The sequence below is a fragment of the Danio aesculapii genome, chromosome 7, assembly GCF_903798145.1.
Source record: "Danio aesculapii chromosome 7, fDanAes4.1, whole genome shotgun sequence".
NCBI classification, from domain to species: domain Eukaryota; kingdom Metazoa; phylum Chordata; class Actinopteri; order Cypriniformes; family Danionidae; genus Danio; species Danio aesculapii.
This window is the reverse complement of record NC_079441.1, coordinates 29,820,380-29,841,700: the sequence shown is the minus strand read 5'-3', so window position 1 is coordinate 29,841,700 and position 21,321 is coordinate 29,820,380. Positions and strand designations below refer to the sequence as shown.

Below are 21,321 nucleotides of genomic sequence, written 5' to 3'. Positions count from 1 at the left end.
CTTATCAGCCTGTTGTTGGAGATGCTCAAAATATATATAGTATATATATATATATATATATATATATATATATATATATATATATATATATATATATATATATATATATATATATATATATATATATATATATATATATATAGGTATAGTGTAGTATAGTATAGTATAGTATATAGTATAGTGTAGTGTAGTATAGTATATAGTTAAAGTATAGTATGGTATAGTACAGTATAGTATAGTATAGTATAGTGTAGTGTAGTATAGTATGTAGTATAGTATAGTATAGTATAGTATAGTATAGTGTAGTATAGTATATAGTATAGTGTAGCGTAGTAAATAGTATAGTGTAGTATAGTATAGTATAGTATAGTATATAGTATAGTGTAGTATATAGTATAGTGTAGTGTAGTGTAGTATAGTATAGTGTATAGTGTATAGTGTAGTGTAGTGTAGTATAGTATAGTGTAGTAAATAGTATAATATAGTATAGTATAGTGTAGTGGAGTATAGTATAGTACAGTATAGTATATAGTATAGTATAGTATAGTATAGTATATAGTATAGTATAGTGTAGTAAATAGTATAGTATAATATAGTATAGCATAGTATAGTGTAGTCTAGTATAGTATAGTACAGTATAGGATATAGTGTAGTATAGTATAGTATAGTATAGTATAGTATAGTATAGTATAGTGTAGTATAGTATAGTAAAGTATAGTATAGTATTGTACAACCATTCACAGAAAAAAGGATAACTCACGTACTTCTAGATATGGAAGTACAGGATATTGGTTCACTAGTGGAACGCACAATCCTCGCCAGCTTCCGATAGCCTTTGGTGGCGCGGAGGGTGCGGGGTCTCTCGCGTTGGCTGGCACTGCAGAGAGCAGAGGTAGAGTGGGGTTGTGAGGAAGAGGATGATGGAGACCAGACGCTGAAGCAGAGCCGTGTTCCCCGCAGTGGAGCAGTGGGAGATGGGGATGGGGTCACAGCTGAAGCCGCTCCAGAATTGGAGGTCACCGGTGAGCTGGAAGCACATTGGGAAACGGCGCTCGCAGGGAAAAGAAGGGTAAGCTTCTTATTGGTTCGTTCTCTGTGCTGCATGCGAGACACCGGTTTAGCACTTGTAATCTCCTCCTTCTCGGCTCGGTTAACAGCGTCGGGGGATGATTGTGGAGAGTGGGGTTTGGAGTCCTCGCTGTGGTCCAGTCGAGGGGTCTGCAGCCGCAGGGAGGAATGGTTGCTGTGCTCCAGGCTTGTGCAGCTGCCGTCTGTAGGGACGATACGCAGAGTGCCATACGGTGAGGAATCTGAGCCCTGGACCTCCAGTGAACAGAGGTCTTCAGAGGAGCAACTGTGATCTGGGACGTCTGCGGTCTCAGACACCATAAGGGAAGCACTGTCCACAGAGGCTGAGGAGGCAGAGAGCATACAGTGACGTCTTTATTATATACAGAACATGACTGAAGGCTGGCAGAGGAGGTAAATGAGTGTTTTTGTCTGTTGATGCATAATAATGTATTTATTATATGTAATTATCATTCCAAATTCTGCTGCTCCTCCTTTAATAACACTTATAAGGTTTGCATCAGAGAAAACCTCTAGAAAGAACACACTTTCAACTGAATAATTACATGTATAAATTTCAAGATGTTTTCAAGCCTGTCCAAATTGTGGCTCCTATCTAAACAAATATGTACACACTAAGCAAATGTTTGTGTTTGATTGTTTGTGTGTAATTTGTGTGAGTGAGCCTGTATATTTTAAGTTGTAACAGGTTTGTTTTTTTGGAGTGTTTTAAGATCTACCTGTCAGGGTATTGAAAGAGGAAAATTACAGTTTTTGCTAAAGCCTGGCACAAAAACATATTTCCTTTTACAGATCAACGTATTGCTGTGTAAGTCCTTGTCAAATAAATAAATTCAAATGTATTAACTGTATATAATATTTACATTACAAACTATATACAGTATATGGTATACAGTAGTGCCCCTTAATCTGAATTACATAGTTGCATATAGCTAAAATTGTTAAGCAGATATGAGGAAATAATTTATTTATTTATCTTCCATTAAATGAAAAATCACAAAGATGAAACCTTTCATTGAAACAAAACTATAGCTATTGCCATCCATAACAATTTATAGATAATTACTTGAACAATTTGAAGAATCTGGAGAGGTCCTTAATGGGAAAACGGTCTCAGATCTCAGAAGTTTTCTCCAAATTTATTGAACATTACAGCAGAAAACTGTAGCTGTAGCTGCTAGCTTTTATCTGGGCAACAAGTGTTCTTCAATGTGTATTGAAGAAAAAAACAAACATTTTATAATAAGATTCCATCACAACTATTATAAATTATTGGTAACATTTCATTTTAAGTATCAATTCTCAGTATTAACTAGTGTCTTATTACCTGCGGCTTATTATTGAAGTAATGGCTATGTTATAGTACTTATACAGTACTAAATAAGTACTGTATACAGTATAGTATACAGTACTGCTGCATGATCTTCTTTCACATTCCTAATCTCATACCTAATCCTAACTAATACCTCAATAACTAAAAATATCGAGTAAACTTAAATATTGAGTTTAAAAAAAGTTTATTGAGGCAAACTCACAGTTATTTATTCATAGTTAAAATTATTTAAAAAAAAAGTGTGACCCAATTTTTTTTATTTCAAAGAAAGGTTACTTATTCATTAATTTTCCTTCAGCTTAGTCTCTTATTTATCAGGGGTCGCCACAGCGGAATGAATCGCCAGCTATTTCGGCATATGTTTTACACATTGGATACCCTTACAGCTGCAACGCAGTACACTACCTGACAAAAGTCTTGTTGTGGATCCCAGTTGTAAGAGAACAGCAAATAATAATTTGACTTTTAGTTAATCATTTGGAAAAGTGGCAGAAAGTAGATTTTTCTGATAAATCATCTGTTGAACTGCTTCTCAATCTTCACAAATACAGCAGAAGACCAATTGGAACCCGCATGGACCCAAGACTCTCACAGAAATCATCAAGTTTGGTGAAGGAAAAATCATGGTTTGGGGTTACATTCAGTATGAAGGCGAGCAAGATCTGCAGAGTGGATGGCAACATCAACAGCCTGAGGTATCAAGACATTTGTGCTGCCCATTACATTACAAACCACAGGAGAGGGCAAATTCTTCAGCAGGATAGCGCTCCTTCACATATTTCAGCCTCCACATCAAACTTCCTGAAAGCAAAGAAGGTCAAGGTGCTCCAGGAATGGCCATTCCAGACACCAGACATAACCATTATTGAGCATGTCACGGGTAAGATGAAGGAGGAGGCATTGAAGATGAATCCAAAGAGTCTTGATGAACTCTGGGAGTCCTGCAAGAACGCTTTCTTTGCCATTCCAGATGACTTTATTAATAAGTTATTTGAGTCATTGCAGAGATGTTTGGATGCGGTCCTCCAAGCTCATGGGAGTCATACACAATATTAATTCTTTTTTTCACTGCACCATGACTTTATATTCTATCCTGTACATTATTCTGTTAAGTAACAAGATATTTTTCTTAGCAAAGTCAGACCTTACTGTCCTAATTAAATCATTAAAAATCAAGGCATGGTCATATTTTATTTAGGTAAAATAAGCGTAATCTAGAGGCCTTTGGCTTTTATATTACCACTTCTGATACCAAATGATCAACTAGAAGTCAAGATGCTATTTGTTGTTGCTTAAACTTGGAAAGGAGACAAGACTGTCAGGTAGTGTACTGGAAAATAAAAAAAGTTTTTGCAAATTTGATTGAAATACATAAAGGGTAAACAAGATTTATTTTCATCCCTTTCTCTCCTTATATTTACGAAGGCTACTAATAGTTTTGACCGTGCTTGTATACAATGCATATTTAACAGAGAAGGGGAAAGCCTCTGACTTTATTAGTAAATGTGAGTGCTGCCTCCTCACCCTGAGTGCTGAGACCGGCTGTGGTGTTCCTTTCACACAGACTGGACTCAGTGACGTGTTGCTCAAGACTGGTGGTGATCTGAATGAGAGAAAAAAAGCGAGCAACATTTATTTACATCTTCTAACAAGCTGATCAGTATCAAATGCTCTTGAGGGTAACCTTCTGGAAAGGATGGTGATTTAAAACGGTGATACACCTGAGGATGATAACAAACAACTTCAAAAGGCGGAGAATCAGACATCAGAACATCTGGCAGTGAGGAATCTGCAGCAGCCTGACATCTGGCATCACAGCAGTGCGTTAAATTATTGACCAGCAGGGGGCTCTCTGAGACCAGATCTGTTCTTCAGACGACCGCATTTTTGTGAATGCACACTGTGTGGCGTTTCATTTGACCAAATCCTCATAACATGATTGATCAAAGGCACATAAAAGACTATACAGAGAGAGTCTATCCTGTATACAGAAAGCTTATTCCACAAATAAGCTGCAGGCTACAGTCAGTAGCTCTAAGTAAAGCTATACCAATTTCAAAATATTTCTTTTTAATATTGCTGTTACCCTTTCAAAGCTTGAGCTTGAGGTAAGAAACGACTCTAGTGATTGAAATGCCCTCTCTGCTTTGTTTGCAGACGGTTATCGATAGCTTCACACGAGAAGGTCTAAAATTGAGGAAACCCTTCGGGAATGTATCTGTTTTTTAATCACAGATTCCTTTAGGTAGCAAACAAATCATCGAAATGGCACGTAATCACAGGCTCAGACGCTGGATTTGAAAGGTTTGGGCGATTCTTTGTGCGTGTTGTCGCAAAGAGGAGAGCTCTTGTTCCCTTTCATCGAGTGAAGAAGAGAAATTTGATGGAAAATCATTGTTCAAAAACAGGCCCTGCTCTCACTGTAAGAATGCCCATTTCATTTAAATGGAATGCAATTCCTGCCTGCATTGCTGATGTGTTCCAGAGGAAATTATAATCCATTATACAAAGCCACTTGTATTAATTTCATTCTCCCCTCAAGTGCACCGAAGGACCTTTTGACTGTCGAGCTTTACACAGACAAATGAGTGTAACTGAGCAGGAGGAACATTGCTGAAAGAGTGCTATGCTGAAACACAGTGTGCATTATTTCAAGACCTAGAAATACCTGGAAAAATAACAGGCTACATAAAGCCAGGTCATAAAATTATAAAATAATCAGTGATGCAGCACTATAAAGCTAATCTATTAATTTATGAAACATACATAGACAAAATAGAATTCACACATACAATAACATAGATTTACAAAACAATACAATATATTATCATAAATGAAGTCAATACGATACAATAGACTTAATTTACAAGCATGCATATGTGAAAGAAGTAAAAACAAAACATAACTTTATAAAAACAATTAAGAGATCACTTTCAAAGTTATTGTCAGTTATATGGATTTGCCATTAATAGATTAAATCCATCAATAATTTAAAACACAATAAAAATGTATTTTATTCTATAAAATTTGCAGTTGTTTGTTAAAATACAAATTTCTTCCTGGTATTTAAAGTCTGTAAACATAGAATATTATCAACCCAGGCTCATTCTGACAATCTGATTACGTATCCCTATATACAGTTCTGGAGAGAGCAGAATACAGCCCAGGAGCTACGTTTGTTTTTGCAGTTTTTGTTTTCATGAATCCACCAGAGGCTGCTGTGTACACATTTTCAGATATTAAATTTCTCTCACGAGTGCCATTCACATCGCTCTTTTCATGTAAATCCACCAGAAGCCACTGTCGACTGACTGACTGACTGATTAACCAACTGACGTTCAACCCACCCACCCCATGCCTAAACCCAACTGATAGTGTTTTAAAAAGCACTGATTGACCAGCGCTCACCCCTTTCCCTAAACCCAACCGCAGTGTTTTGAAAAGCAATCCAGAAAAAAAAGCCCTCGCCTGATTTTTACCACGTTTTCCGATTTTACCACATTCTCACCCTGTTATTTACTTGTTTATTTTATATTTTGGCTTCTGTTTTTGTCTTACCTGCTTTCTGGAACTGTTTTTCACCAGACTCAAACTCTGTTGCCGCGGTTAACTCCGCTCTGCGTCTCAAGCTCGCTGACTTACATGGCGAGCTACTGGACAAACTGGTAAGCGGAAAAGCCGTTCATATGGAGGGAAGCGTGAAAAGGAATGGTGTCATACCTCCTCGTAGCATTCATTTTAATGACGAAATGTAGCCATACATACTTCTGGCTACATAATTCACGATCTTCAGAAATGTATATAATGCCACGTTTTCAGAATGAGCCTGTGTTGAATAATTTAGATTGGCATAGTGTCATTTTCTGCTAACATATGCGCTAAATCATTTGCATTTGAAATTAGATTATTTATACTCTATTATATAGATTATTTTCCGTCGTTTAAGATTAAACATCGGTTACTTTCTCATTTTGATGAAAATCACATTGCTCATGTGGCAGACATCAAAATGAAAAGAAACTGTTCACGATTTTAATGTATGTGACATACTGGCTGCTCTTTGAAATTAGGTCCTTGTGGGCTGATAAAAATAGTGTCAACTTAAAAAAAAACCTCTCAGGTCCAATATGACAGGTCTTTTATTACAGTAAAGGTCACAAAATACAAACTGGTGCCTTTGTCAGGTGTTTTTTTATGGTCCTCTTTAGTGATTGGGTTGACTATGGGCGTACTCACACTATACTATCTGAATAGTTTCCTGGATCATTTAAGAAATGTGAGTGCTCTGAATCGGGCTCAGGCACGGTTCAGTTGGTCGGCCCTGGCTCGGTTGGAGGTATGCCCGAGTGCGGATCACTTGGGCTTGACTTTTAGACGTGAGACATGACTTTTACGGGACTGTTTTATATGTGTTTATGAATCATTCTGACTGTTCAATGAACGTGAGCTATCGTAGATTATTAAAGACGCAAACCCCTCACTGCACGACAGCTGCACCTTTAGCAAATCTCCTAATTTCTGCAGCACGATGACTTTATGATTGTTTATGAGCGTCAAAAGTGGATGATCTGTTCAGCGAAATATTTGACCGCATGTCACTGCATCCCAAACGACTAAAATGATATAACTAAAGAAATCTCCACTTTGCTGAGCGAGAGCTCTTACTGAACAGCGCATCAGATGACGTAAGCGTGCTCAGGCCCGAATGTTATGTGAGTGCAGGCCGTCAGAGGAGACCGGAGGGGGGACAAGTGTGCTTCGGCCCGGTTCAAGGTAACTACATAGTGTGAGCACGCCCTAAAAGTAATTTAGCTCTAACCTAACAGTCTACTAAAACTTTACTACTTAGGAGTTAGGTGACAGTAATTTTCTTAACGGAACCTTCATAATAAACTGCAACCAGTGACACAAAAAAGATCAATATTGCTGGTAGCTGCCTAAAATGTTCTCTAAATCAGTGTTTCTCAACCCTGTTCCTGGAGGCACACTAACCTTACATATTTTCGGTGTTTCTCTTATCTGACCCATTAACTTCAGGTTTTGGAGCCTCTTCTAATGTTCTGATGAGTTGATTCAGGTGTGTTTGATTAGGGAGAGGTTGAAAATGTGGACTGTTGGTGTGCCTTCAGGAACAGGGTTGGGAAACACTGCTCTAAATGACATGTCTGAAAGTGTTTTACATTGAAACTATTAAATACTTAAAAACTTAAAAATAAATATATTTTACAGTGATACAAGAGAAGAGTCTTTTTTTTTTAATTTAATAAAGAAACTTCTAGTGCAAATTTCTACAAAGAATCAGTTGTTCATATTTTAATTATGTAAAATAGATGTGCCATGCCATTATTACATGGTTGTTAAAGGTTCAAGAAACCACCAAATACCAGTAAAGAACCTTTATTTTTAATAGTGTACAACTTCATAATAGAAAGGCTTCGGTGCAGTCTGACAGTAGTATGTAAGGTGTTTTACCTGGCTGGCAGGTGTCTGTCCCACGACAGATTCATAGGGTGGTGGCAGTTCAGATGGATACAGAGCCCCAGGGCTGTTTATAGGCACCCCATAAATAGCACTGAAGGGAGAGTGTGGAAAGTCCAGATGCAACCCTCTAATGAACAGAAATGATGAGGAAACATGATTATAACTCTGCATCATAGTAAGGAAGATGACTGCATATGTGAATAAATGGAATATTAAGCCTTTTCCTCTTTATCTCAGCAATTTTGTAATTTCCCGGCTTCATGTTACCTGCATTTTTTTAATGTTTTGTTGTGTTTCCACGTCTTGAGATTGATTGTGTGGCGTGTACGCAGGGCTGCTCTTGCTCTCTATGTATTTACTGCTTTGTTGACACATTAGCGTGGCCGCAGGCTAAACAGCCTCATCAGCACGTTTTTTATGATGGGATGCTGGGCAGAGAGTCTCACAGTGCCAGACAGAGAAATCAATGCTGGATTTACACCAGGCCAGGGACACTGCCGCTCCATAATATGGATTGTCTGAACAGTTTGCATTAAGGCCTGCACTTATACAACTGGCTTGTGGGAGTGTCCGGATTGCCATAAAAAAATGAACAGATGTTTTGTATAATCATTACTTACACGGGACAATTATTTAAATTATCTGTATCAATTTATTCATGAACACAAATTTCATTCACAGAAAACGGGATGTGAAGCCAAGCAATCTGAGATCAAGCTGCTTCTCATATTTAGTGCAAATATTAGGTCATTTCTGGGATGCGAGCTCTCTGTGTGTGTTTACCTCTGGCCTTCCATCACAGGGGTGCAGGTGTATTCAGGGGGATAGTAAGGTGGAGGAGGGATTGGTGGGATGAACTCATCGAAGTCCAGCGTCTGGTGTAAGATGGTCCCATGAGGGGTCATACAGTCCGCACTCAGGGCACGTGCTCGATGTGGCATGAACTGATGAAAAAGAGTCAAACAGTGATCTTTGTGTTTTTGTTTTATTTAATATTTTTTAGTACATACAATATAATTTTTTGATATTATTTTACAGCAAGGTTCTATTACGCTCCTTTCACTTAGATTCATGTTAGGTTCATTATATATTAACAGATTTGAAATACAGAACAAAATACATTAAAAAATCTAATTAAAATATTTAACTTTATTTATATAAAACATTACTTTATATAAAAGTAAAAAAACTTATGAAATATTGAAACAGGAATCCAACAAATAGTTAAAAAGGTAAAAAATAAATATGTAAATAAATCACATATTCAAATAACAACAGTACATAATTAAAAATAAACAAATAAATAATAACAATGTTCAATAGATTTTTGTACCTTGCATTTAACAGCTTTCCAGTGTGTGGAGGTTAAACAAATTTGCTAATTGTTGCTGAAATGTAAGACATCTGAACAATACAATAAGACACCAACAAGGGTTTGAAAGCTCAAACATCAAACAATTTTGCATGGTCCACCTGGTTAAGAAAGTGTTGAAAGGGGGTACATATTTTATAAGAAATGTATAATAATAATTTTCCTTTAACAGTGTATGTTAGCTTCTCCAAAGCAAGATTGCTAGTCATTTTTTTAATCCACTGGCCACAGGATGGCCTTTGAGTTTTTCCAATTTAAATCACACTAATTATAATAACACACTTCGCTAAGCTAAACTAATATCTAATAGTTTGCATTTGCTTGTGTTCAGATTCAGGTTTACAGGTTATATTTGCAATAAACATACTTTGGGAACCAAATTTTATTCAATTAATTTACCAATCCTGATAAGGATCTCTTTCCAAAAGGTTTAGACCTCATTGCACTCCCATACACAATGATAAAGTTCTTCCTTGCACTTCTTCATTGAATTATGTGCAGCTATCAGGAATATTAAGTGGTGGAAATATGAAAAAACATACTCAAGTAAAAGTACCATAACTTAGCCAAAAATGTAGTGCAAGTAGAGTACAAGTATCTGTTGTAAATATTAATCTAAATATGTTTATAAAGTAGCCATTTAAAAAATACTCAAGAGTAGTGAGTATTAAGGCTCGTGCACACCGTGATGCTTTTTGCTCACATTTTCCATCGACATTTAACGCATACCTGTCAACATTGGGATGTGAAAATAAGGGATATGCTGATGCTTTGATTTTGATTGCAATACCTGACGAATAATTGTCAGTATTTAACATCAATATGATGTTGGTTTAAAATGTTGGCCCGACGTTGGATTCTGGTCACTTTCCAACACAACCTAAAATGAACAAAATCTCAATGTCATTTCACGTCATTATTGGATGTCAAAATAACATTGTCCTTAGACGCTGGAGACCTAAATCTAACCTAATATTAATGTCTTATGACGTTGTGTATCTGCTGGGATCAGTAACATGCAGTCTAAACAGCCTCTCAGTCATTGCCTGAAAAGATTTTGGACATCTTCTTGGACACTTTTAAGGCGTCCAAACATTTTGCTGCATTTATAAATTACCCATGTCTTGAAATTGTTCAGTATGATGGGATTTACTATCTATATGCGATTTGATTGGACATGAATCGCAGGACTGATTTTTCTACTGAGTAGAAAAAATAAAGTAGTGACTGCAGTTTGAAGGAAAATGGTGGAGTAAAAGTACCAATAGAGCACACAATATTTACTCAAGGGAAAGTAAAAATACACATTTTTAAAACTACTTAATAAATTACAATTCCTGAGAAAAACTACTCAATTTCAGTAATCAGAGTATTTGTAATTTGTTACTTTGCACCACTGGGAATATTTGGGTTAAATCTATACAGTTTAGCTGGTGTAATGTAAGTTCATAGGCAGTAATTTAGAACTTGTGTTAAAGCTATTGGGCAAATAAACAAGAATCTCTCCATTCTTCTATAGATATGTGTTCTTGAAGATAATTTTTCCATGCTGATAAGTGATGTTTGATAAACAAATTTCGGGAGGAGCACGCGCAGAAGTTTCAGTATCAAATACGTCATTGACAATTATTCTATTATCCAATCAGTTCTTGACCAAACCCCTATATATACCAAAGCTGTCTTACCTGCAGCATCTTACGACTTTAGCATCCAAACTTCGACGCAGAATGTCTGAGATTAATCTCTTCGCAGAGGACGACGCCTTCCTTGCCGAGGCTCCTCTGAGATCTCCCGCCGGTACCCAAAGCTCCGTAGCCCCGCAGAGCGCATCAGCTCAGCCCGCGGCTCCACCTCGAGGCCGCCGTTCAGCCAGAATCACGGCTGTCCGATCAAGACGGGGCTCACCATCTCCATCTCCCAGAAGGCAATCCTCTCCAGCCTCATCATTTGCCTCAGCCATGTCCTCCGTCCCAGCCACAGGGATAAACACCGTCTCTGACCTCCGCCAAGCATTGGCCAGCGCAGGCGTCACCGTTCCGCGCCGAACCACCAAGGCGGACCTCCTGGCTATGTATAACGCCTTGCAATCCGGAGCACCACTTCCTTCCATCACTCCACCTTCCAAAGCCACGAAAAAATCCGGCCAGGTCCAAAAGTCTCCATACCAGCGTCCGGATCGAAACCAGTCTTCCAGACCCGGACGCAGCAGCAGGCCGTCAGCGAGTCTGGGGAGAGCCCAAGGTCCAGAGGACGTAGGATCGCAAACCCCGGAAGTGGGACTCCACGCCGGCTCTGGACTCGTTCCTTCGAGCCGCCAGTATAGCGTGAGCTTGCCTCCGCTAGCGGCACCAGAAGTTCATCCTCAAATATATCCTTGGCCCGCAGCCCCCCCTTCAAACTCAAGCGCAGGGTCGCTACAGGAAGCACAGGCCCAAATTCACATCCTGCCTCCCCATTCCTCCCAAGCTCCTGCGAGCAGTGCGAGCGCGAGGCCGCCTCAGCTCCCAGCTCAAAACCCAGCTCCTCTAATTCCTCCTCTTCTTCCCCAGGTTTTCTCAGGCCCCGACGCAAGTTCCAGCGCGAGGCCACCTCCGCTGATGTCACTAACGTCGGCAGCCCCTCCTCTCTTCTCTTTTCCTCCCACTGGTGATCCTAGGGCCAGCAGCAGCGCGAGCATGCCTCCGCAAGCGGCCCTAGCTTACAACTTTCCTTCAGGCCCCGACGCAAGTTCCAGCGTGAGGCCGCCTCCGCTGATGTCACTAACGTCGGCAGCCCCTCCTCTCTTCTCTTTTCCTCCCACCGGTGATCCTAGGGTCAGCAGCGCGAGCATGCCTCCGCAAGCGGCCCTAGCTTACAACTTTCCTCCAGGCCCCGACGCAAGTTCCAGCGTGAGGCCGCCTCCGCTGACGTCACTAACGTCGGAAGCCCCTCCCCTTTTCTCTTTCCCTCCCACCGGTGATCCTAGGGCCAGCAGTAGCGCGAGCATGCCTCCGCAAGCGGCTCTAGCCTCCAACATCCCACAGCCACTTCTTCACACTAAGTCTTTTTCTCTGTCCACAGCCACGCCTCTACCTGTTCCACCCAACGCCCTCGCCCTGGATCCTCCACCCGTCTCCAACACCATCAGGAGCCAAATCCTGTCAGAAATTCAGACATTTGGCACCAGAGGCGGATCAGTTTCCAATCCAAGTCCCTCCTTATTCAGAGCTGATATTCCCATAGATCATCCTTTAAAAAACCTGCTTGGAGCCTCTCTCGACTTTATCCTTCAGGCAGTGGCTCCTAGAACCCTGCAGTCATATTTAACAGCATGGAAAAGCTTTAAAACATTCCATGCATGTTATAACATACTATTTCCTGATTTTTCTCTACTTTCCATTTCATCTTACATATCCTACCTCACAATTATCAAAAAACTCCAGATCAATTCCATTAAAGGCTATTTGAGTGGAATTCAATTTTTCCACAAACTAATTTACGGCTCCCCTGCACCTCACATAGCTAATTCGCAAACAACTCTTCTCTTGAAAGGCATACAGAGAACCCACCCCACACGTCATGACACCCGACAACCCATAACACTGAAAACACTCACTAAATGCATATCCACTCTTCGCAAAGGATACGAATCAATCCACACAGCACGTACTCTCGACGCCATGTTTATTTTAGCCTTCTTCGGATTTTTAAGGTGTTCAGAACTCACCATTACATCAGGGTTCAACCCAAACATTCATCCCACCATATCCGATCTAGTAACGCTGGATAATGAAACCATTTCTTTCCTCATTAAACAAAGCAAAACTGATCAAGCAAAAAGAGGCCATTACATTTACATTTTCAACCTTCAATCACCTATCCATCCATACCAAACACTGCTAGCATTTTCACATATCAGGAGATCACAAGCCACTTCCCTTTCAGACCCCCTTTTTACAGACGATAGCAATCGCCCAGTCACTCGTTTCTGGTTCCAGAAGCATCTTAAATGCGTCCTAATTAAGTCGGGCTTTCCAGCTGACAATTTCTCCAGCCATTCCTTCAGAATAGGTGCAGCCACCACTGCAGCACAAAATGGTCTATCAGAGCAGCAGATCCAAACACTCGGACGCTGGTCCTCACAGGCCTTTAAGTGCTACATTCGAGCCGACCGCTCTCACATTAGAAAAGCCCATCAAACCCTTATTCAAAACACATTCCTTCATTGACACGACACTTCCTTCGAAATACACTTTGCATAATATATTTTTATAACGCTAATACAGCATCTACATAGCCGTTCCAACAGGAGATGCACACCTCATTATTATGCACCACTGCAAGCGCAGAGACTGCTCCCACGGGAGACGTACACCTTTTTATGCACCACCGCTAGCGCGGTGACCGCTCCTACGGGAGACGTACACCTTTATAATCATGCACCACCGCAAGTGCGGTGACAGCTCCCACGGGAGACGTACATCTTATGCACCACTGCAAGTGCAGTGACCGCTCCCTCGGGAGACACACACCTCATTATTATGCACCACTGCTAGTACAGTGACCGCTCCTTCGGGAGACGTACACCTTTATATATTATGCACCACTGTATGTGCAGTGACCGCTCCCATGGGAGACGTACACCTCATTATGCACCACTGCAAGCGCAGTGACCGCTCCTACGGGAGACGTACACCTTTATAAATTATGCACCACTGCAAGTGCAGTGACCGCTCCCATGGGAGACGTACACCTCATTATGCACCACTGCAAGCGCAGTGACCGCTCCTACGGGAGACGTACACTTTATAATTACGCACCACTGCAAGTGCAGTGACCGCTCCCATGGGAGACGTACACCTCATTATGCACCACTGCAAGCGCAGTGACCGCTCCTACGGGAGACGTACACATTATAATTATGCACCACTGCAAGCGCAGTGACAGCTCCCATGGGAGACGTACACCTTATCATGCACCACTGCAAGCGCAGTGACAGCTCCCTCGGGAGACGTACACCTTAATTATGCATCACTGCAAGTGCAGTGACAGCTCCCATGGGAGAAGTACACCTTACCACCACTGCCAGCGCAGTGACCGCTCCTATGGGAGACGCTCGTCTCCCGTGGGAGCGACGACTCCTGCTGGAGACACTTAACGCATCACCATCAATACAGTTACTGCCTCCTCCCGAGACACACACCTTGCAAAGCACAACCATCAGCTTAACAGCACCCCTCCAAATTTTAAAGATCAGCAAATTTTGGGGGGCTCACCCACTTGTCTGGCTGCTGTCCTGTAACAAAATAAGCAATTTTTGGGGAGCGTTCTGGGGCCGGGCTAGATACTTCGCTCGAATTCCTATTCCTCTTTGTTTCCTGATAAGAGGAATAACTCGAGTTTAGGTGTCTTCCCCGAGCTCAGAGCCCTCTCCCCGGACAGCACGCCAAATACGCTTTATTCTGAAACTGTTGCAAGTGTGAACTCGTGAAGTGATGTTTGATAAACAAATTTCGGGAGGAGCACGCGCAGAAGTTTCAGTATCAAATACGTCATTGACAATTATTCTATTATCCAATCAGTTCTTGACCAAACCCCTATATATACCAAAGCTGTCTTACCTGCAGCATCTTACGACTTTAGCATCCCTCCACCACCCCGTCACCTCACCTCTTAAGCATTACTATCCCGGGGGGAGCGTTCTGGGGCCGGGCTAGATACTTCGCTCGAATTCCTATTCCTCTTTGTTTCCTGATAAGAGGAATAACTCGAGTTTAGGTGTCTTCCCCGAGCTCAGAGCCCTCTCCCCGGACAGCACGCCAAATACGCTTTATTCTGAAACTGTTGCAAGTGTGAACTCGTGAAGTAAGATAAGGAGGTAGTTATCTTTTGATCCTTCTAAGACACAGGTGTCAAAGCCAGTTCCTGGAGGGCCGCAGCTCTGCACAGTTTAGTTCCAATCCTGCTTCAACACACTTACCTATAGGTTTCACACAAGCCTGAAGAACTCAATTAGTTTGATCAGGTGTGTTTAATCAGGGTTGGAACTAAACTGTGCACTGCTCCGACCCAGGAACTGCTTTTGACATCTGTGGTCTAAGAATATATTATAAAACATTGATTATCCTAATCTCTTAAATGTTTTAAAGTGTGATCTTTTAAGACAGACAATGACATTTTTAATTTCAATCAGTTTTAATTTCTGAATGTATTACCTTTAGATATTTAAAAAAATGTTTCTGGGGGATATCAAATTTTATGACCAATTTTTGGAACAAGAGCATTATAACAGATTTGATTTTTAATAATGTATCAGGAAATATTGAGATTACGATTAACTATGATTATTGAAGACCTTGGAAGTATTTTCCAAATGACTAATATTGTTTGGTAACGTTAAGTAATGAAGAAGTCCTTAATCTGATGATTATGTGCTCAAAAACATATTTTAAATGATATTCATTATTATCAAATCAGGCAATTCACTAGGTCCAAAATAAAGAGTACAAGTAAGATGTAAGTTGACTAATAACAGATTTCAAATAGTTTATGTGAGGATATTTTTTATAGATATGAGCACAGTTGGGATAAATAAAGCCATTTCTCGCCCTGCTGAGATCCTTTGGCTAACGGGTTTCATTTTATGCAATTTAACCCTCTGATGCATGAATTATTAAAGGAAAAGATGAAATTTGACTTCAAAGCCAGAATATAATCACTCCGAATCTTCTCTTTTTGATGTATTTGGGAGCGTTACATAATTGTGCATCACCACTTTCGTCAGCCATGTAGAATTGAGGTTGTCAGAAATAGAACAACATATGACCCGAACGACACATCATTATATAAAATCAAGAAAGACTACGCAATTTGTGCATGTTTTTGACCCAAGCCATTTGATTTCGGGTGTCAGTGGGGTGTCAGTTGTAAAACTTAACAGTCAACCTTATTAAATGAAATGCGTTAAGTTAACTCAAAATTTACTGAAAGGTACTTCTACTCATTTGAAAAGAGTTTTGAACTCAGTGTTGAAGGTAATGAGTTAATTAAATACCTCATTACTTCAACTTAAATGGAGTAAGTTGACAGTACTAGGTTTTTAACTCAAATGGTTTGTCGCAATGGGTTTCCTCAAACTGTTTGAGTTGCCTTAACTTACTGGATTTTACAGTACTCAGTTGGTTTGAGTTCTTTTCATTTATTGGGGTTTACTGTGCTCAAATTCCTTTGTTTACTCAAATGGATTAAGTTCACAGAACTCATTAGGATTCGTTTTTTAACTAATTTCAAAAACCATTTAGTTTTTAAATGGTTTGTTGCAATGGGTTTCCTCAAATGGTTTGAGTTACCTTAACTTATTGGGTTTTACAGTGCAGTAAATGGAGGACAATCAACACTATCTGGAAACTTCACACCTATCAAACAGAAAAACTGTTCATTTTGCTTTAATTTTCTTTCAGTCTAGATCAATTTGATCTTAAGCATCCTTAAAAATAACTGTAAACTGAACTAAACTGAACTTCAACTGTAACACTGAAGAAGCAGTTTCAATTAACTAGAACCTAATCTTTGTTAAACTGCCTTCACACAATCTACTGTACAAAAAGCACTATAGAAATTAGAATTACTTGAAATTAATTGAATGAAATAACAAGTACAGGCAGAACTATAAAGGCATTCATTGACATGCAATGTCAAAATCATTTCATTACATGACCCATAATGACAAGCACCAAATCTATAAGAGATAAAACGCAAAAGGATCATGTAATGATGAAATCACTTAATGCAGTAACGCAAAGGGAAAAGCTCCGCGCCATGCTTCACCTCATCCCTGCCCTCGGGTCTCTGTTGTCTTTGTTCATGGACTGTGCAGCTGGTAACAGTGGTGATTTCTCGCTTTGCCACTCTGTGCCCCGAGTCAAAACTAATCCCACAACTGCTCCAGCGATTCACAGAGCCACAGTCATGCTAATATAAGCCATCTCAATTCATCTGGCTGTGCCCCTGCCTCTGCTGCAGCCATCCACGAGGCCGTGCAATTTACTGCAGTGCTCATAAAACACACAAAGACCACTCTTAAAGAATATTAAAACTTTATGTCTCACAAGTTTATTTTCCCTCGCATAAAACAGGCTGGATGAAAAAGACGGCTCCACTAAAAGGGTGCAATGACAGATCCACAGATCACTCCCACTGAGCATTATAACATCTGTAGTCTCGTTCTCATCTATTCTTATGCTAACAAAATGAATAGCATAGTTCTTTTGAAAAATATGGAAAAAATATAAAAGAGATGAGATGAAGATTCCTGTTGCAGCATCAATGGCTTAAAAAAGCAGTTTTATCAAGCTGAATATATCTCACTGAACTTCTGTAACACTTTGAATGGAGTATAAATATAATACGTTAATAATACTCATTTTCCTTTGGTTTACTCCCTTATTTATCAGGGATTGCCACAGCGGAATGAACCGCCAACTATTCCGGCATATGCTTTGAACAGCGGATGCCCTTCCAACTGCAACACTTATACACTCTCTTATTCACACACACACACACACACTACGGTTAATTTAGTTCATCCAATTAAAGTATGGCGCATGTCTTCGGACTGTGGGGGAAACCAGAGCACCTGGAGGAAAACCCACATGAACACAGGGAAAACATGCGAACTCCACACAGAAATGCCAACTGGCCCAGCTGGGACTCAAACAAGCGACGTTCTTGCTGTAAGTGCTAACCATTGAGTCACTGTGCCGCCCAGGTTAATAGTAACAGGTGACAAACGTGCCTGTGAACACGTTATTTTTTATGCTAGTGATGAGCAAAAACGTGAGCTGATAACAATAGGTGCCATTACAATGAAAAAGGCTATATTGGAAAGAGGCTACGAGTGAGTATATTCATATGTGAATCATTTTTGAATTGTATGTGTGAAGCGAATGCATCCACACTTTAAACAAGACCTTTTCTTCACTCCCTAGGCTGATTTTTATGTGAAATTCTTCAGACGTTTTTGACAGGAAAATCAAAAGCCATTCTGTATTGTAATGTCAATGTATCATGAAAAGAATGGGAGCAGTCGCACAGCCAGATCTACAGACAGATCTGTAGTCTCAAATACATTTTAGAATCATAATCAAACTTTCAGGGCATCATTTCAATGACCGCTGCTGTCAGCATGACGCAGGTGAAATGTTACTTGATCAGATGCTTCCTTTATCATAGCCCTTTTTTTACTACTGTCCTTTTAGTTGAGTGTTTATTTTGTTATTGATTGGAAAGTGTAAGAGATATTTATATATTCATTTAACATTGCTATAGCAATCACTCTCCTGAAGCAAAGGTTTCTAAACTCTACATACTGTACATTCCTACAAATTGAGAAAAAAAGTACAGTTGAAGTCAAAATTATTAGCCCCCCTTTGATTTTTTTTTTCTTTTTTAGATATTTTCCAAATGATGTTTAACAGATCAAGGAAATTTTCACAGTATGTCTGATAATATTTTTTCTTCTGGAGAAAATCTTAGTTGATTTATTTATTTGCGATAGTCTACAGAACAAACCATCATTATACAATAACTTGCCTAATTACCATAACCTGCCTACCTAATTAACCTAGTGAAGCCTTTAAATGTCACTTTAAGCTGTTTAGAAATGTCTTGAAAAATATCTAGTTAAATATTATTTACTGTCATCATGGCAAAGATAATTGTTATTAATCAATTTTTAGAAATGTGTTATTAAAACTATTATGTTTAGAAATGTGCAGAAAAAAATCTTTACTCCGTTAAACAGAAATTGGGGAAAAAATAAACAGGGGCTAATAATTCAAGGGGGCTAATAATTCTAACTTCAGCTGTATATTTTATGGGATACCTAACCAAAGTTAAAATTGTGTTTACTCATTCTGATGACATTCCAGACCTCAGTGATTTGCTTCCGTCTGTGATATTTTAAATCAATATGTTCAAGAATGTTTGCAACCAACATTGTGTTGAAGGATATGGACCAAAACACAATGGAGTCAATAGAAACAAAACTCTTTGGTTGTTACAGTATGTTCTTCAAGACATCATTTGTGTAATACATAATCAACATGTATTCAAATAGCTTGGAACTGAAGTCTCTGTAACCCAGAAAGTTCAAACACACAGAAACAAATATTTTCCAATTATGAGTGAAGCTTCTCTACCTAAGTAAAATTTCCTAGTTTCCTTAGTTATATCTAAGTTAAATTTTCTTAGGCTATGGTTTTCCTTACTTTGAAACAAACTTAACAAAATCCAACAGAACTCTCTCATTACCACTGACGGCCAGCAAAACCTAAACAAAAAATGCTTCAATCCACATTATAGCAAGGTTTTGCTCTGAAGTTCAGGCTAGAAACACACAAAAAAATCTATAATTTCTAAACTGATTATTTTCCTGATACACAAAGCAACCTGAGCCCAAGTATAGAGGCTTATTTTGGGAAAAACGTAACGTTTTATTTGTAGTATGACATACCATACACAGTATGTGTCAATAAACTGCACCACATTTCCCATCAGGCACGTCACATACACACCAGTTCCAGATTACCATTGATTACTTGCACATAGTTGTAGCTCATGAAGATTGATTAGTTGGACTATATATACACATCTCACATTCTCACACACAATGCTGAGTCTTGTTTAACTGTGAGTGAGCATTATGAAGCATTACCTTGTCTTGCCTTGTCCAGGTGTTTTATAGTCCACGTAATCACTAAGTATGAGTTTCAGCTGTGTGTGTGAGTGAGTGTCTGGATTATTGTCAGCTATAGCCGGTGTTGATTGGCGCACAGCATCATGGTAGTTGTAGTTCATCTGGTGGCAGATGTGTAGTTCTCCAGTGAACTGCATAGGCTAGATTGCTGGTGATCATGACAGTATGTTTGGATATATTTAATGTTGTTTTTTGTAAATCTACACTATAATGCGACAATATAACGCTTTGTATGTGAACAATAATTATAATTATTTATATGAACAATTAATTTGCCATAATTTTCTGTTAATTGCTATGGATGTACACCCCATCACACACAATTTCTTAGGCAATTCGCTAAATTATACTATTACATGTTCACTCTTCTTGATGGTTTGATTTCCCCTCCATGATATAATGTGAAAATGTAGTGTATGTAGACACACACACACACACACACACACACACACACACACACACACACACACACATATAATGGTATGGATCACACTTACCATCTGTAGTAAATCAGTGGAGACCATTTGCATACAGCACACGGCTGTGGCCAGAGCACACACAATGGTGGAGATAACATTCAGTGCACACACGCTGAAAAGCAGCTCCTGTGAGACACAGAGAGACAGGGATAAGAAGGAGACCACAACAACGTGTAAATCAGAAAGAAAGACGGGTGGAGGGACAGAAGGAGAGTGAGAAAATTAATGAGACTGGCAATTGTTTTGCTGCAAAACCTCAGCTTGGCTTGAACATTTATTGTTGTGTTTGTCAGAGCGAGAGAGTCTGAGAAAAAAACTGCAATAAGGAGGAATAAATGTGTGGAGGAGAGAGAGCGGCTATGACATAATGGATAAGGAGGATAACGGTGTCACCAAAGTGGGATTTTTTTATGGTATCATTGCTTTGATAAAGATGAGCACAAAAGAGCTGAATTAAATGGTGTAATGGAGTAAATCCTTTAAATTTCTTTGCTATTCAAGGACTAGAAGAAGTATTTGATTAGCTTCCCACATTCCGATTCAATTTCATTTGATCCTTTTGTTTCAACGGATGTGATTCAATTCTGTTTATTTCAGTTACAGACTGAAAACTTTGTTTACTTCATCTATTAATACATGGTAAATTGTTTGTCACAAGTGCAGAACTGCTGGCACTAAATTCAATTATTATAAAATTGTATATTTGTATTAGAACGATATAATTAATTGTTTATAAAAAATAATAATCAATTTTATAATATATTATAATGATATTGATCATTTTGGATCTAAAATTAACATTCTGCATTGTATTAACACACACACACACACA

The 21,321-nt window shown here is 39.2% G+C and overlaps 1 protein-coding gene across 1 annotated transcript in view; it reads right to left on the bottom strand.

The window, feature by feature from the left end:
* fam189a1 (family with sequence similarity 189 member A1) overlaps nucleotides 1–21,321 on the bottom strand; it is a 209,511-nt gene that overhangs the window by 8,568 nt on the left and 179,622 nt on the right. The window contains exons 5-9 of the mRNA XM_056461590.1: nucleotides 20,508–20,615; nucleotides 8,687–8,847; nucleotides 7,895–8,030; nucleotides 3,947–4,025; nucleotides 765–1,412 (exon numbers count right to left, since the gene is read on the bottom strand). Of these exons, the coding sequence (XP_056317565.1) occupies nucleotides 765–1,412; nucleotides 3,947–4,025; nucleotides 7,895–8,030; nucleotides 8,687–8,847; nucleotides 20,508–20,615 (1,132 nt within the window). The remainder of the gene's footprint in view (nucleotides 1–764; nucleotides 1,413–3,946; nucleotides 4,026–7,894; nucleotides 8,031–8,686; nucleotides 8,848–20,507; nucleotides 20,616–21,321) is intronic.